Genomic DNA, 15,799 nt, shown 5'->3' on the forward strand with positions numbered 1-15,799 from the left:
TCTAAGACAAATTATCTTTTTTTCTGGTTCTGGACTTAGAATTTTTAGTAGTGCAGGGATGGGGTTCTGCTCCTTTCACACCTGGGCGTTTTTGTTGCAGGTGTTTATTGGGCATTTTTTGGGTGTCTTTGGAGGCAGGCATAACATCTGAACTTCTGTATAGGGGTATATATACACACACACACACATATATATATATATATATATATATATATATATATATATATATATATATATATATATACACATATACACATACACACATATTAGGTGTGAAAGGAGCGGAACCCCATCCCTGTGCTACTGAAATTATGTCAGTAGCACAGTGATGGGGTTCCGCTCCTTTCACACCTATATGTGTGTATGTGTATATATATATATATATATATATATATATATATATATATATATATATATGTATATATATATATATGTGTGTGTGTGTGTGTATATATATATATACCCCTATACAGAAGTTCAGATGTCATGCCTGCCTCCAAAGACATCCACAAAAAAGCCCAATAAACGCCTGCAACAAAAACGCCCAGGTGTGAAAGGAGCGGAGCCCCATCCGTGCGCTACTGTAATTCTAAGACAAATTATCTTTTTTTTTCTGGCGGTCACCCTGACATGGAAGAGTTTGGTTCCCCTGCCATAGCAGTCAGAGTCAGTTCACCCTAAACTACACTACGGTCACCCTGACACTTAACACTTTCCCTACAGAAACTAGATTATTGAATCTAACTATAGTGGCATATAGTACCCTAACTACACTGCATATCCCTTTCCTCACACTAATAATTGCTAAATGACACTGGAGCAACAGAACTGCTTCCACTCTCTTCCACAGCCTCTCTATTACAGTGCTAGAGATTTGGCGGGGCTATGTTATATACTGGGGGGCGTTTTCACTACTGATTGGCCTCTGGACCCCCTAGTCACTCCAATCAAATTCCTAGCAGACTCCTGCCCCCTCAATTGGCTTTTACTGATGTTTCTGGTCCAATCATGGGCTTTTAAAGCCCAGTTCCTGTCCCATTGCATTTTGGGCGGTTCTGGTTGCCGAATTCCAAACTTTTACCGCAAAAGGTTCGGAATTCGGCCGAATTTCAAACAGCCAATGTTCGGGTCGAACCGATGGTCGACCCGAACCGTTTGATCATCCCTACTTGCCATAGGCAAGAACACTTAAATAGATAAAAATGAGCATGTAAATTGCAAGATGCTCCGCAACCCCCATGCGTTCCACAGCAACCAGAAGTGACGTTGTTAAAACTTGGAACTGGAATCTATCAACGTGTTTCGCCCTCCCACAAGGCGTCATCAAGGAGCATAGCATAGAATAGAAAGAATATAACCATTTCCCATATTCAAATAGAATCAATTCGAATTTGAATAGAATGGGAAATAATAGATTTGAATGGAATAGAAAACAACAGAAAAGGATAGAAAAAAATTGGCCATCTTCATATTCTAATCTATTCTTTTGTATTCTATTCAAATTTGAATTTTGGAAAATGGTTATATTCTTTCTATTCTATTCTATTGTTTTTTTTATTATTTTCTTTTACATTTTTTTTTATTCTATTCTATTATTTTCTATTCTAGTCTATTTTTTTTATATCTATTCTTTTGTGTTCTATTATATTCTTGCATATTCAAATTCAAATTTATTATATTCAAAATTTGAATTTCAGAAGAACTTTTTGCATCTTGTATATTATCACTGTTTTGGGGCGACAATACACATGTCATCAATTTGTTAGATAGTTTATGCTACTATTTGTTGCCAGCAGCTGTTTATATCCATCAGTGCATTTTCTACTTGTACATTTTTAGAGGAATCTATTAACTTCATGTATATGTATTGAAACTTTTACAGGTATGAGGATCTACATGGATTTTTAAGGCAGGTGGCGCCAATGAGCATATTTTTATAATATATATATATATATATATATATATATATATATATAATGTGACCTTGTGATATTCTTATTTCCTGGTCTCTGCTCAATGTTCTGGCGACCTGGTTGTTAATTCCAGAACCTAGTCCATATGGTAGCCGCTGGTATTTTATTAAGTATTTTACTTAGTGATTCTATGCAGCTGACAAGTGCCATAACCCCGGAAACACTTACTAGACGCCTGGATTTCCGGTGAGTGCATTAATTAGCGTCCTGGTAGCTAGGGTAACGAGTCCGGGGGAGGGAGCCAATCAGCTGAAGCTGCCTTTCTTCTTAAGCTGGGTGACGTCCTCCTTCTCCCATACCGCTGACGAAGTCCCCACCCTTGGGGATGATACGTGTGCGGAGGGAGGGAGGAGCCGCTGACGTCACCCGCTGTCAACCCGGAAGCAGCAGTGCTGGAGGCACGGACACGCTGCGATACATGTGCTTATGATCTGCTTTCTAATTTCTACTACAGAGTAAGAGGCTCTTTTATGTATTTTAATAAAGTTATAAATATCAGTATTAAGCTATGGTTTGTCCATTTATGTTACATATGACACCGTGGAGAATATACAGTTCCTAAGGAAAGGGATTCTGTCTGGCTAGCTCAGCCTTCTCTGTGGGGTCATCAGCATCTTACTGGAGTATCCATTCATTTATTGAGGCTGCTGAGTGGAGATATATGCCCTTGGTTTTTGGTTTTCAGGTGAGAGACCAATCTATGTGGTGGTGGTTGACACATTGAGAGCACTTGTTTCATAGAATTCCTGTATGGACTATTTATGCAGTTTTTTACGTTTCTTTAGTTCTATTAGCGCTGCACTAATTACTGTGTAATTTTCTACTCGTGTTTTACTATAAACACCCACCATTTTGTTTTCTAGGGGCTCTGTTTAACCACTTCCATACCGCATCATGTAAAATGACGTCGGCAAAGTGGTTGTGAGGATCCGGGCCGCCGTCATATGACGTCGCCCGGATCTCCCCTCTACTGCGCACCCCCGGGGGCGCGCAGCGCGGCGATCGGGGGTGAGGCTCGTCCCTCGGACATAGCCCATCCCTGATCAAGGTAAACAGCCAATAGAAATTGGCTGTTTACCACGTGATCGGCTGTGTCAATCACAGCCGATCACATGAGCGGCTCCAGCATAAGCCGCTCGTTCTCTCTGCAATGCGCTCCCCGGGGGCTCGCAGAGCAGCGATCGGGGACGAGGCTCGTCCCTCGGACAGAGTCGATCCCCGATCTAGGTAAAGAGCCAATGAAATTGGCTCTTTACCACGTGACCGGCTGTGTCCAATCACAGCCGGTCACAAATGTCAACAGAGAACACGGTAACTAGCTGTCACCGTGTTCTCCTCCTCACACACTGATCCTGTGTGAGGAAGAGATTGTGGTAACAGCTAGTTACCAATCATAGTGCACCCAAACCACACTGATTGCCCCCCCCCAATAAAGAGCACCTGTCACTAGCCCATCAAAGTACCCGAGTACCTGTCACCAGCCCATCAGGTACTCAGATGACAGGTACTCGGGTACTCTGATGGGCTGGTGACAGGTATTCGGGTACTCTGATGACAGGTACTCGGGTACTCTGATGACAGGTACTCGGGTACTCTGATGACAGGTACTCGGGTACTCTGATGATGGGTACTAGGGTACTCTGGTGACGGGTACTAGGGTACTCTGATGACGGGTACTCGGGTACTCTGATGACGGGTACTTGGGTACTCTGATGACAGGTACTCGGGTACTCTGATGACAGGTACTCGGGTACTCTGATGACAGGTACTCGGGTACTTTGAGTACCTGTCAACGGAGTACCCGTCATCAGAGTACCTGAGTACCTGTCACCTACCCATCAGAGTACCCGAGTACCTTCCACCTGCTCATCAGAGTACCTGACGCCTGAAGTACCCGAGTACTTGCCGCCTGCTCATCAGTACCCATCACTACTCATCAGTACTCATCAGTACCTATCACGTATCAGTACTGATCATCAGTACCCATCAGTACAGTATCACCTATCAGTATCAGTACTACTCATCAGTACTCATCACCTGCCTGTCACCTGCCCATCAGAGTATCCGAGTACCTGTCACCTGCCTATCGGAGTACTCGAGTACCTGCCACTTGCTCATCAGTACCAGAGTACCTGTCACCTGCCCAACAAAGTACCTGAGTACCTATCACCCTTCATACAGCCACCATGTCCAAGTCCAAAAAGGTTTATATACGTCCTCCGTTTAAACCTAAATACCGGTGTTATGGCAGCAGATAGCTGCCATAACCCTGGTATTTTTTTTAAACGGTGGACGGTTGGCTTTCCGATAAGGGTGGTCCCAGCGGCGGATTCGCCGTGGGATCACCCTTCCGGGATGGCGGAAGAGGCGCCCCCTCCCGCCACGTTCCGGTCCTTTTCCCCGCTTACCGCACCCGCCGGCAGCGGGGAAAACGATCCGGTCCCAGATCCTCACAGACAGGATGTCGAGTGAGGGCAAGCTTGCCCTCACTTGACTCTATGGTCTTGGAGGACCGGAGCTACGGAAAATGTTGTTGCCTAGCAACCGGTTTAAAGGTCCTTTTTTTTTTTTCATTTTATATAATAATTTTTTTTTTTCTATCTTTTAGTGTACTTGTAAGATCTGAGGACTTGTTGACACCAGATCTCACAAAAAAGAGGTCCTGTCGTGCCCATTTCTATTACGAGGAATGTTTACATTCCTTTTAATAGAAATAAAAATGATCAATTTTTTTTTTTTTAAACGGTGTAAAAATAAAAAATAATAAATAAAATAAATAGTAAAAAAAAAAAAAATTTAAAGCGCCCTGTCCCCGTGAGCTCACGCGCAGAAGCGAACGCATACAGAAACCCCGCCCACATATGTAAACGGTGTTCAAACCCCACATGTGAGGTATCGCCGCGATCATTAGAGCAAGGGGAATAATTTGAGCCCTAGACCTCCTCTGTAACTCAAAGATGGCAACCTGTAGAAATTTTTAAATTGTCGCCTATGGGGATTTTTAAGTACCAAAGTTTGTCGCCATTCCGTGAGCGTGCGCAATTTTGAAACATGACATGTTGGGTATCTATTTACTCGGCGTAACATTATCTTTCACATTATGGAAAAAAAATTGGGCTAACTTTACTGGTTTCTTATTTTTTAACTAAAAAAAGTGAATTTTTTCCAAAAAAATTGCGTTTGGAAGACCGCTGCGCAAATACGGTGTGATAAAAAATATTGCAATAATCTCCATTTTATTCTCTATGGTCTCTGCTAAAAAAAAATATATAATGTTTGGGGGTTCTAAGCAGTTTTCTAGCAAAACAACTGATTTTAGCTTGTAAACACCAAATGTCAAAAATAGGCCTAGGCAAGTGGCTAGGATACATGATGGTGCGCCTTGGATGTTGGGCCCCTCTATATGGCTAGGCTGTGAAAAAGTCTTACACATGTGGTATTGCCATACTCAGGAGGAGTGGCAGAATGTATTTTGGGGTGTCATTTTTGCTGTGTACATGCTATGTGTTGGGAATATCCTATAAATTGACAACTTTGTGTAAAAAAAAAAAAGTTTTCATTTTTTTCCCACATTTTCCAAAAACCTGTGGAAAAAAATGATATGTTCAAACGACCCATAATGCCTCATAGAATATACGTTGGAGTGTTTGCTTTCCAAAATGGGGTCATTTTGTGGACTTTTCCATTGTATTGGTGCTCTAGGGCCTTGAAAAGTGTGAGAGGTAGTAAGAAAGTTTTATGTGTATTTATGCTCCTAGAACGCCTGAAGGTGCTTCTTGGACGTGGAGTCTCTTTTTGTGGCCAGGCTGTGTAAAAGTCTCACACATGTGGTGTCGCCATACTCGGAAGGAGTAGCAGAATGTATTTTTGGGTGTAATTTTTGCTGTGTACATGCTATGTGTTAGAAATAGCTTATAAATTGACAACTTTGTGGGAAAAAAAAGAAAAACATTTTTTTTCTTCATTTTCCCAAGAATTGTGGGAAAAAATTACAACTTCAAAAAACCCACCATGCCTCTTACTAAATACCTTGGACTGTCTACTTTACAAAAAGGGGTCATTTGGGCGGTATTTGTACTGTCCTGACATTTCAGGGCCTCAAGAAAGGAGATAGGCCGTCAGTACATCTGGTGTGATCAATTTTTAGTAATTGGTACCATAGCTTCTAGACTCAATAACTTTCACACAGACTAAATAATATACACTAATTTGGGTTAATTTTACCAGAGACATGTAGCAGTATACATTTTGGCCCAAATGTATGAAGAAAAATTAATTTTTTGCAAAATTTTATAATTGAAACTAAAAAAAAGTGTTTTTTTTTCAAATTTTTTGCTCTTTTTTTGCATATATCACGAAAAAAAAAAACCCCAGTTGTGATCAAATACCACCAAAAGCACCAAAAGCAAGCTCTATTTGTGTGAAAAAAATTATAAAAATTTTGTTTGGTTACAGTGTAGCATGACTGAGCAATTGTCATTCAAAGTGTGAGAGTGCTGAAAGCTGAAAATTGGTCTGGGCAGGAAGGGTGTCTAACTGCTCTGTATGGAAGTGGTTAAAAAGAATATATAATGTTTGGGGTTCTAGGTAAAACAATACTGATATTTACACATAGTAGAGAAATGTCAAAATGGACTTTGTAGGCAAGTGGCTAAACAGCACTCTGAAAAAATGTGCCATTTGTCTGGAATTCCTCTTGAAAAATAGCATGGTATGTGAAGGTGCCCAAGCACCCCTGTGCCTACAACCTCATGGTTTACATCTGTGGTGTGAGATCCAAGAGAGATTTGATTATGTCACAATTGTGCTGCTCGTTGTTCTCCTTGCTGAAGGTTCTAACATGGGGAAGCAAAGCCCTCTACCAAGATGGCAGCCTCCACACAGAGACACTTCAAACTTTACAACCAAGAGTCCTCAAAGAACTAAGTAATAACCAAACCATTATTTATAATTTTTATGGACATCTTAGTGACCAGAATGGTACCAGCTGATTGGCAAAAGGCCTTTTTGGTGCCAATATTTAAAAAAGGATAGAGATGAGGATTATAGGCCAGTCAGTCTAACACTGATGGTGCAAACTATAGGAGTGGATGGTAGGGGACTATGTTCAAAAATTGTGCTCTTAAAAACAGTATCATTAGTAGTATTTAGAATGGATTCATGAAAGAGCTTTCTTGCCAGACTGATCTGTTAACATTCTATGAAGAAGTGAGCCATCTAGATAAAGGAAGGCCTGTGTATGTGGTGTATCTGGATTTTGCAAAGTATGTGGTGGGAGGTATACAGGTGGGTGGGGGTGTACAATATACAGGCGGGGGGTGTACAGTATACAGGTGTGTGTATGTGGGGGGAGGGAGTGTACAGTAATCAGGTTGGGGATTTACAGCATACAGATGGGGGGGCAGCGTAGGGGGTTTGCAATACACCCCCCCTGGGCACAGTCGGTATGCAGACAGCTGTGTAGGGAGGTTAGTGTCCCCCTAGCAGTAGGTCCGCTCACACACACGAGGCAGTGAGGCTGTGTGGAGAGGTGATTCACCGTTAGGCAGTGGATGATCAGTGGCATGAGTATGGAGCCCCATCCTGGCTACTCACCTCACCGGACACCGACTCCACTCTCCTCCATTACCAACTATACACTGCTCCCTCTTCCTGACCGTCCAACCCTGCCTCCTCCATGACGTCATACAACTCTGCCCTTCATTCCTCAGTTCCTCATTTGTCTTCTAATTTGGACTGAACAGGACACCGCCCCCCACAGACCGCCTTTTGAGGAGTTACTGAGTGATCTGAGGGAACCGCGAACATAGGGGAGAGGGACAAGGGGTGACTTTGACTGAACGAGGAGGACAGGAGGATGTCAGGAGAGGCAGGGTGTGGCAATGCTGCGCCGGTTATCTTCAAACCCTTATCAGCCGTGGCTGCGCCCTAGGCGGCAGTGCCCCCTAGGCGGCTGCCTACACTGCCTAGTGGTAGCACCGGCCCTGTATACTAATACCTCAATGGTGATTCTAGTATAGGGAAAAACTATTCAGTTTCAGGGAGTGTAGGAAAACACACGGACACTCAATGAGATTGGAGGAGAATAAGTTTAACCTTAAACTACGTCGGGATTCTTTGCTGTCAGAGCAGTAAGGATGTTGAACTCCCCTCCACACTCGTTAATGTCAACAGGAAGTGTTGATAATTTAAAAAAACGCTTAGATGAGTATCTTAGAGAACACAATATACAGGGATATGGGAAATTATATTGACAAAAAACACACATCCACGCCCACCCAGGTTAAACTGGATGTACTGGTGTCTTTATTCAACCTTACCAAATATGTAACTATATAACCACTGAAGAATACAAAACAAATTATGAAAGCTGCACAAAAAATTTCCATTTGCAGCAATGTCCCTGTAATTCCATCATGGCAATAAATGGCTGCATAGCATTGTCTGTATAAGACTCTATAACAATAAAGAGCCTAGCTGGGAATCACTACTCCAGGGAAACAATTCAAAACACAAACAGCTACTTACAATTATCCTCAGACAGCATTCCTTTGATTGAAGTCCAGGGTAGCTCTGGTAACACAGGCTAACAGCTGGAGGGAATCAAGGACAAGGGACTGCCTCACTGGAACTGCAGTACTCTGGTAACAATCAGTGAGGGGCTTACTACTTTGCAATTTATTTCTGTGTTGCCCCAAATGCACAATGGTGCAGTAAAGTACTGTATATGCATTTTGTATTTTCGGTAACATGCTGGCATACAACACAGATGTGTAAGGAAAAAAAATTGAATAATCTGTGGTCTGTTAAACACTCTGAGAACTCCTCCCTAGAATCTTTTATACCCCTGGGTAAACAAGTAAGACGGGCATAAAGTGCTATCCAGCAACATAATCAGTGGGACCCCCACTTCTACGCAAACATGTATTGCAATGTTTATGAACTAAAAATCCCTGTTCTTGTGTAAAGTTTGCTAGAAAGGGTTTATAGAAAGGATGTATAGCACTGTGAAGAGGGTTCATTCAGCACATGATAGGTTAGATATATACATAAGCTATTTGGATTTGAGCACAGGTATAGAGTATCTTCTTTCTATTGCATAGTGAAGGTCAGTGACCTGAACCTATAGCTCTCCTACAACTTGTGTCTATTTGTGTGTCTATTGTGTCCATGGCCCAATGTCCACTGAAGTAGTGTATGCTATAAGCAAGTAAGTATTTTGCATTTTGCAGAGCAGAGTAGGGAATGGCCAGAGAGGAATTATTTTGACTCAGCTTAAACATGAACAATAAATTCCTGTTTTTTTGCAGTTTACTAGAAAGTTGTATAGCAGTGTACAGAGGGTTCATTCAGAATGTAAAGTGTTAACATGCGGTCGCACCACTTTAGAATCTGATGAATTATACAGTATATATGTATAAGCCATTTGGATTTGAGCACAAGTATACCTTATTCCTTCCACTAAAGGAACCCACACACCATTACATCACATTGGACACTCTGGGGCTGCATTACAAGAACTGAAGTAAAGAGTTTTGAGTGCACCTTAATTTAAGAATAGATTTTCTGGTATTCAGGGAACACCTAGCATTGTTATTTGTGCCCTGACAAATCAATTTTTTTATCCTAAACAACAGTACATGACTGTGCCACCCTAGGCTATCATGTCCCTTTAGCTGTAAATCTTCAGTGTGAGATCTAAGGCACTGCTGCCTCTAACTACTAGTCTCATGACATTTAAAGTAAGATTTGGTGATGTCTGCACTTTGGTGCACAGTGTTCTTCTTGCTGGATAGAAAGTTGTACCTGATGACCTGCAGTGGAAGGATCTCCCTGCTTCTGCTGCTTCATGCATATTTTTCCACCAGTCATCAGATCATTATCATCAAGGGGGGTAGCTCTGATCTGAGAAAATAAAGCCCTGTTAATATTGCGATGGCTGCCTTCACACATAGACATAGTGGGGTTGATTTACTAAAACTACATTGTGCAAAATCTAGTGCAGCTGTACATGGTAGCCAATAAGCTTCTAACTTCAGCTTGTTCAATTAAGCTTTGACAAAAAAAAAAAAAAAGCCCTGGAAGCTGATTGGTTTCTATGCATACCTGCATCAGATTTTGCACTCTCCAGTTTTACTAAAGTATCCCTAGTGCAGAAAAAGACATAGTAAATCAGTAATGGGGAAAAGATCAACTGCAGAGAGCCTACAGGCAATACTGGCAGCTAGTCTTTTGTCGCATGTTTGCTTTTTTGGGTACAGCTTTGGCATTGACATTTAAGGTCCTCATTAACAATAGTGACCAATCAGATTCCTTCTTTTTTTTTTTTCTTTTTTAAAAGAATAAAGCCTCACCATTTCTTCTAATAAGTATTACAAAAGCATGTACTAGCACACCATTACCCAGATAGATAATAAATGCTATTCAGAAACTAGCAATTTTTCATGTCTCTTCTTACAATATCAGTCTTGTGAGAAAGGTGGAGTGGCGCATTAAATTCATGGCGTTCACACAAAATATGAATGTAAACAGTATTTTCTGCATTCTTTGCTCATTTGAAAAACCTTACAGCGTACATTGCTGGGTTTGTCAGCCGAATTGGCCACGCACCAGTTTAGCTCTTCAGCATAATAAGACATTACAACAGAAAGGATTCTTTTGTGTTTAAAAATGTCATATTTTTTATCAGTGCCTCTTTAAATGTTAAATCTAACGCAAAGCTTTAAAATAAGCAGATAAAAATTCAAGAGGCCCCGTTTCCCTGGTAACCCGACCAGCGTGCCAAAACCCCCGATCAAAACTGCATTTTCGAGAGTTCAAAAATCTTAAGAACAACAATTTATCGTTTCATGCTCCTACAGTATAGTTTTCATTCTAGAAACCGGATATGTGCATACCACACAGTCTGAGACACTAAGCATTTTATACCTTATTTGCTCTCAACATATGTATTTCTGGCAGTCAGCATGTACAGGAGATTAGGGAAAAATGTGAGGTTTGTGCTTTTTCCTGAGTACAATGGCTTTCATGGTATGTTTTCCAGCTTTTTCCCCTTTCTGACAGTAATGTATATTTTGTCCTATTTTCCTAGCAGTTGCTGCCAAAAAGGTGTTCCAGCTCTGCAGACAACAGACAACATATGTTTCTGGGAAAGGTATATATACTGTATAAAATATCCTGTGAATGAGTTCAATAAAAAACAGTGTTAAAGAGGAACTCCAGTTATAATACAGATCAGCCTTTTTAACATGAAGAAACCTTTGAATGAAATTTTAACTCCCAGGGAACCCCTGGTAATATGTACTTTATCTACAGCCATATATATATTAGTGTAAACAGAAAGTTGTCGATGTAAGAATAAATAGAAATAAGAATGTAACATACTTAGCATATTTGACTGCCAAGGGCTGCTCTTTGTATCACAATTTATAATGGCCAGACAGTGAACATTTTAGTATTCCAATACTTGGTGGTCAGTAAAGAAATGCCCAACTTCTATGACAGTCATTGGAAAAGTGCCCTACCTACATTGGTGGGTAGTGATATGGCCCCTTACAGGGGAGTGGAGGTCAGATGAGAAGGGCCTTCTTATAAAGTTGTCTAAATGGTCAGGGGAGAAAGGCCTTCTTCTATAAGCGTATAGATGGTCAGTGTAGAAGGGCCATCTTATATAGGTGTCTAGCTGGTCAGTGGAGAAGGGTTTTCTTATATAGGAGCATACAGTATATGCTCAGTGGAGAAGGACCTTCTTATAAAGGTGTATACATGGTCAGTGGAGAAGGACCTTCTTATTTAGGTGCATACATGATCAGTGGAGAAGGACCTTATTATATAGGTGCATGCATGGTCAGTGGAGAAGGACCTTCTTTTATAGGTGTATACATGGTCAGTGGAGAAGGACCTTCTTAATTAGGTGCATACATGGTCAGTGAAGGGCCTTCTTAGATTGCTGGTTAAGGGTTTTCTTATATAGGAGTATACAGTATATGGTAAGTGGAGAAGGTCCTTCCTAATTAGGTGTATACATGGCCAGTGAAGGGCCTTCTTACATTGCTGGTTAAGGGTTTTCTTGTATAGGAGTATACAGTATATGGTCAGTGGAGAAGGACCTTCTTATATAGATGTATATATGGTCAGTGGAGAAGGACCTTCTTATATAGGTGTATACATGGTCAGTGGAGAAGGATATTCTTATATAGGTGCATACATTGTCAGTGGAGAAGGACCTTTGCTTATAGATGTATACCTGGTCAGTGGAGAAGGACCTTCTTAAATAGGTGTATACATGGTCAGTGCAGGGCCTTCTTAGATTGCTGGTTAAGGGGAAGAAGTTCTCCGCACAAATAGCTAAAAGGGTCTATGGTTACTTAATAAAGAGGCAGGAACTGCTCACCAATCAAGGAACCCCTAGCAACTTCTGAATTAACCCTTCTTGGGAAAGGCTGATATATATATATACATGCCCCTGCTACTTCCCCTTCCTACCCTAAGTGAATTAACTATTTTCTAAAAAAAAAATCCTAATCCTTTAAAATACCTTGAAATTAATTATTTACCCTGAGATTGCAATCACATGACCATTCCATCTCTACCCTCTAGCTCATTCTGATCAAGTTAGAGGCAGTAAGTAGTAGTGCACACTACTCAGACATTACAGAAGTGCACAACCCAGAAGATGGAAGACTAAATTGAGGACACTCCACTACTGAAAGGAAGTATGAAGAATTGAACTGGAGTTCTTTAACTGCTTCCCGCCCGGGCCATTGTAAAATGATGCCCGAGCGGGAGTCCTATTGTTATGGGTGGATGTCATATGTGCGGGCCCCACAAGCCACGCTGCGGCATGATCTGTCACCTGATTTGTTCACCGGATCAGTGTACCGGCCCACTGCTGGTACCATGTGATCGCTGTGACTAATTACAGCAGATCACATAGCAATTGTAAACAATTAATGTCTCTGATTAATGCAATTCATTGTGTACTATTGTGTGGCTCACTGTGATTGGTCACATGGTACAGACAGGGCCAATCTCACAGAATTTCTTTCTTTTTACCTACTGTCACCAGTCATTGTCCCTAAACACTGCTACACCAAGTATTTTTGTATGCTTTACTGCACTGATGAGTATGTAAAAAATAAAAAGAATGTGAAAAAAAACACTTTTTTTAACATTTCTTCATATTCCAAAAAAAAGTGACAAAAAATAACAACTTCAAAAAACTTGCCTCCTAATAAATACCTTGGGCTGTCTCCTTTCCAAAAAGGGGTCATTTGGGGGATATTTGTATTGTTCTTGCATTCTTGGACCTCAAGAAAATGAGATGAGGCCATCAGTACATCAGGATTGATCTATTTTCAGATATACTTAGTAGAGATCGACCGATTATCGGCAACACCAATATATCGGGAGTCGATATGCACTTTCCCCGATATATCAGAATCGGCCTTTTGATTTACCAATATTGCCGATATTTTCGTGAAGTCATCGCACCTCTGTGCACTGGACAGCTTTTAGGCCGCCTCCCCCTGCCTCCTACAGTGTCTTTCCTGCCGCTGCCACACTGGAGTCTGCATGCGGCACAGGCGGTCGGTCTTGAGAGTCAGTACAAGAAGAATTCTGCTAAATCTAGTGAGTGCAGTGACCAACAGTGTGACACACGTTCTGTATTCTATCTGCTCTGTGATAAATGATAACAGTGACCAACAAACACTCTGACACATGTTCTGTATCTCTCTGTTCTGTTCTGTAACACAGCCGCGGCCACTCACAGCTGCCCGGTGCCAGCCATTAAACCAGTCCCACACAGTCCAACCAGCCAGCCAGCCACAGGCCCTGCCTGAGTCCTCCTCCTTCCTGACTGTACCAGCTCTCCAGCCACAGGCCCTGTACATGCCAGGCCAGCCACCACACAGGGTGCCAGCCATACAGCCACTACAGGGTGCCAGCCAGACAGCCACCCACCACACGGTGTAAGCCAGCCACCCACCCACTACACAGGGTGCCAGCCAGCCAGACAGCCACCCACAACAGGGTGCCAGCCACCACAGGGTGCTAGCCAGCCACCCACCCACCACACGGTGCCTGCCAGCCAGACAGCCACCCACAACAGGATCCCAGCCACCACAGGGTGCCAGCCAGCCACCCACCCACCACACGGTGCCTGCCTGCCAGACAGCCACCCACCACACGGTGCCTGCCAGCCAGACAGCCACCCACAACAGGGTGCCAGCCACCACAGGGTGCTAGCCAGCCACCCACCCACCACACGGTGCCTACCAGCCAGACAGCCACCCACAACAGAATCCCAGCCACCACAGGGTGCCAGCAAGCCACCCACCCACCACACGGTGCCTGCCTGCCAGACAGCCACCCACAACAGTGTGCCACCCACAACGGGGTGCCAGCCACCACAGGGTGCCAGCCAGCCACCTACCCACCACACGGTGCCTGCCAGCCAGACAGCCACCCACAACAGGGTGCCAGCCAGCCATCCACCACATGGTGCCTGCCAGCCATTTTGTGTAAGCCTAAATTAGTGTCTGACTCTGACTGACTCTTTCTTGTTTCAATGGAGATGGATGGAGATAGAACAATTAAATATGCGGTCTGGGAGTATTTCTCTTCCCCATCGCCAGGAAAATCAGTAGCACTGTGCAAAACATGCAAAAACAATGTGAGCATGGGATCAATAACTGCAAAAAACAAAAATACGTATAATCTTTGGGCCCATCTAAGAGTTCATCATCTTGAATTGTATCATGCAGGACAGAAAAAGCAAAATGAATCACAAGGTGTATCATCCCTATCCCAGGCAAAAATAACAGATATGTTTCAGAAAAAAAACTGATGTCCATAGTTGAGTGACAAGTTTTATCGAACTGAAATGCTGCAAAAGATTCACCAAAAGGTCGTTGACAAAGTTAAGACTATGCTGCAACCAAGGAATGCTGGCAACTCACTCTCATTCATGACAGACTGCTGGTCAGTACAAACAGAATCACTAATGAGTCTTACATGCCACTACATTGACAGCGGATGGACAAGAAGGCATTTGGTGTTGAATACAAAAGTGATGCAAGGATCCCACACTGGGGAGTACATTAGAGAAATGTTTCTAGGCATGCTAGAAGAATGGGGAATCAGCAAAGACCGAGTGATGCTTGTGCTGCGAGACAGTGGAGCAAACATGGTTAAAGGTATGAGACTTGCTGAAGTGTCAGACCTCAGTTGCATGGCACACACCCTCCAACTGGTGGTAAATGATGGTCTGTCACACCAGAAATCTTTGCTGGACATTATTACCATGCTGAAGAAGTACGCAGGCCATTTCCACCATTCTGTTCTTGCCAAGCAGCGACTGGGGTGCATTCAGGAAGACCTTGGCCTACCCAAAAACAACCTGATACAGGCTGTTTCAATACGATGGAACTCAACTCTACACATGTTACAGAGGATGCTGGAGCTGAAGCGAGCTCTCGCTATATATTCTGGTGAATATGGACTTGGAGGACATTCTTGCCCTACTGCAGATCAGTGGGACATAGTAGGCAACATTATAGAGACTCTCGTACCCATTGAGGAAGTGACACTGGAGGTGAGTCATTACGACTCATCTGTTTCCTCTGTGATCCCATGTGTGAGAGTCCTGAAGATGCTTCTTAGACAGAATGAAGGACCCAACACACGTGGCATCAAAGCATGTATGCAGGCCATGAGGGACAGCCTCGCCAAAAGGTTTGAGAAGCATGAGGAGAATAAAACTGTTGTGCTTGCATGTCTTTTGGATCCTCGATACAAGAACCATCCTTTCTCTTCTGATGATG

At 42.7% G+C, this 15,799-nt stretch overlaps 1 protein-coding gene across 1 annotated transcript in view; it reads left to right on the forward strand.

Moving 5' to 3' along the window:
• Positions 1-15,048: 15,048 nt before the first annotated feature.
• The window catches only part of LOC309550116 (zinc finger BED domain-containing protein 4-like), a gene marked incomplete at both ends in the record, with an annotated part of 76,892 nt that continues 76,141 nt past the window's right edge, over positions 15,049-15,799 (forward strand). The window contains one exon of the mRNA XM_082250569.1: positions 15,049-15,570. Within this exon, the coding sequence (XP_082106695.1) occupies positions 15,049-15,570 (522 nt within the window). The remainder of the gene's footprint in view (positions 15,571-15,799) is intronic.

The sequence above is a fragment of the Pelophylax lessonae genome, assembly GCF_965119305.1.
Source record: "Pelophylax lessonae genome assembly, chromosome: 3".
NCBI classification, from domain to species: Eukaryota; Metazoa; Chordata; class Amphibia; order Anura; family Ranidae; genus Pelophylax; species Pelophylax lessonae.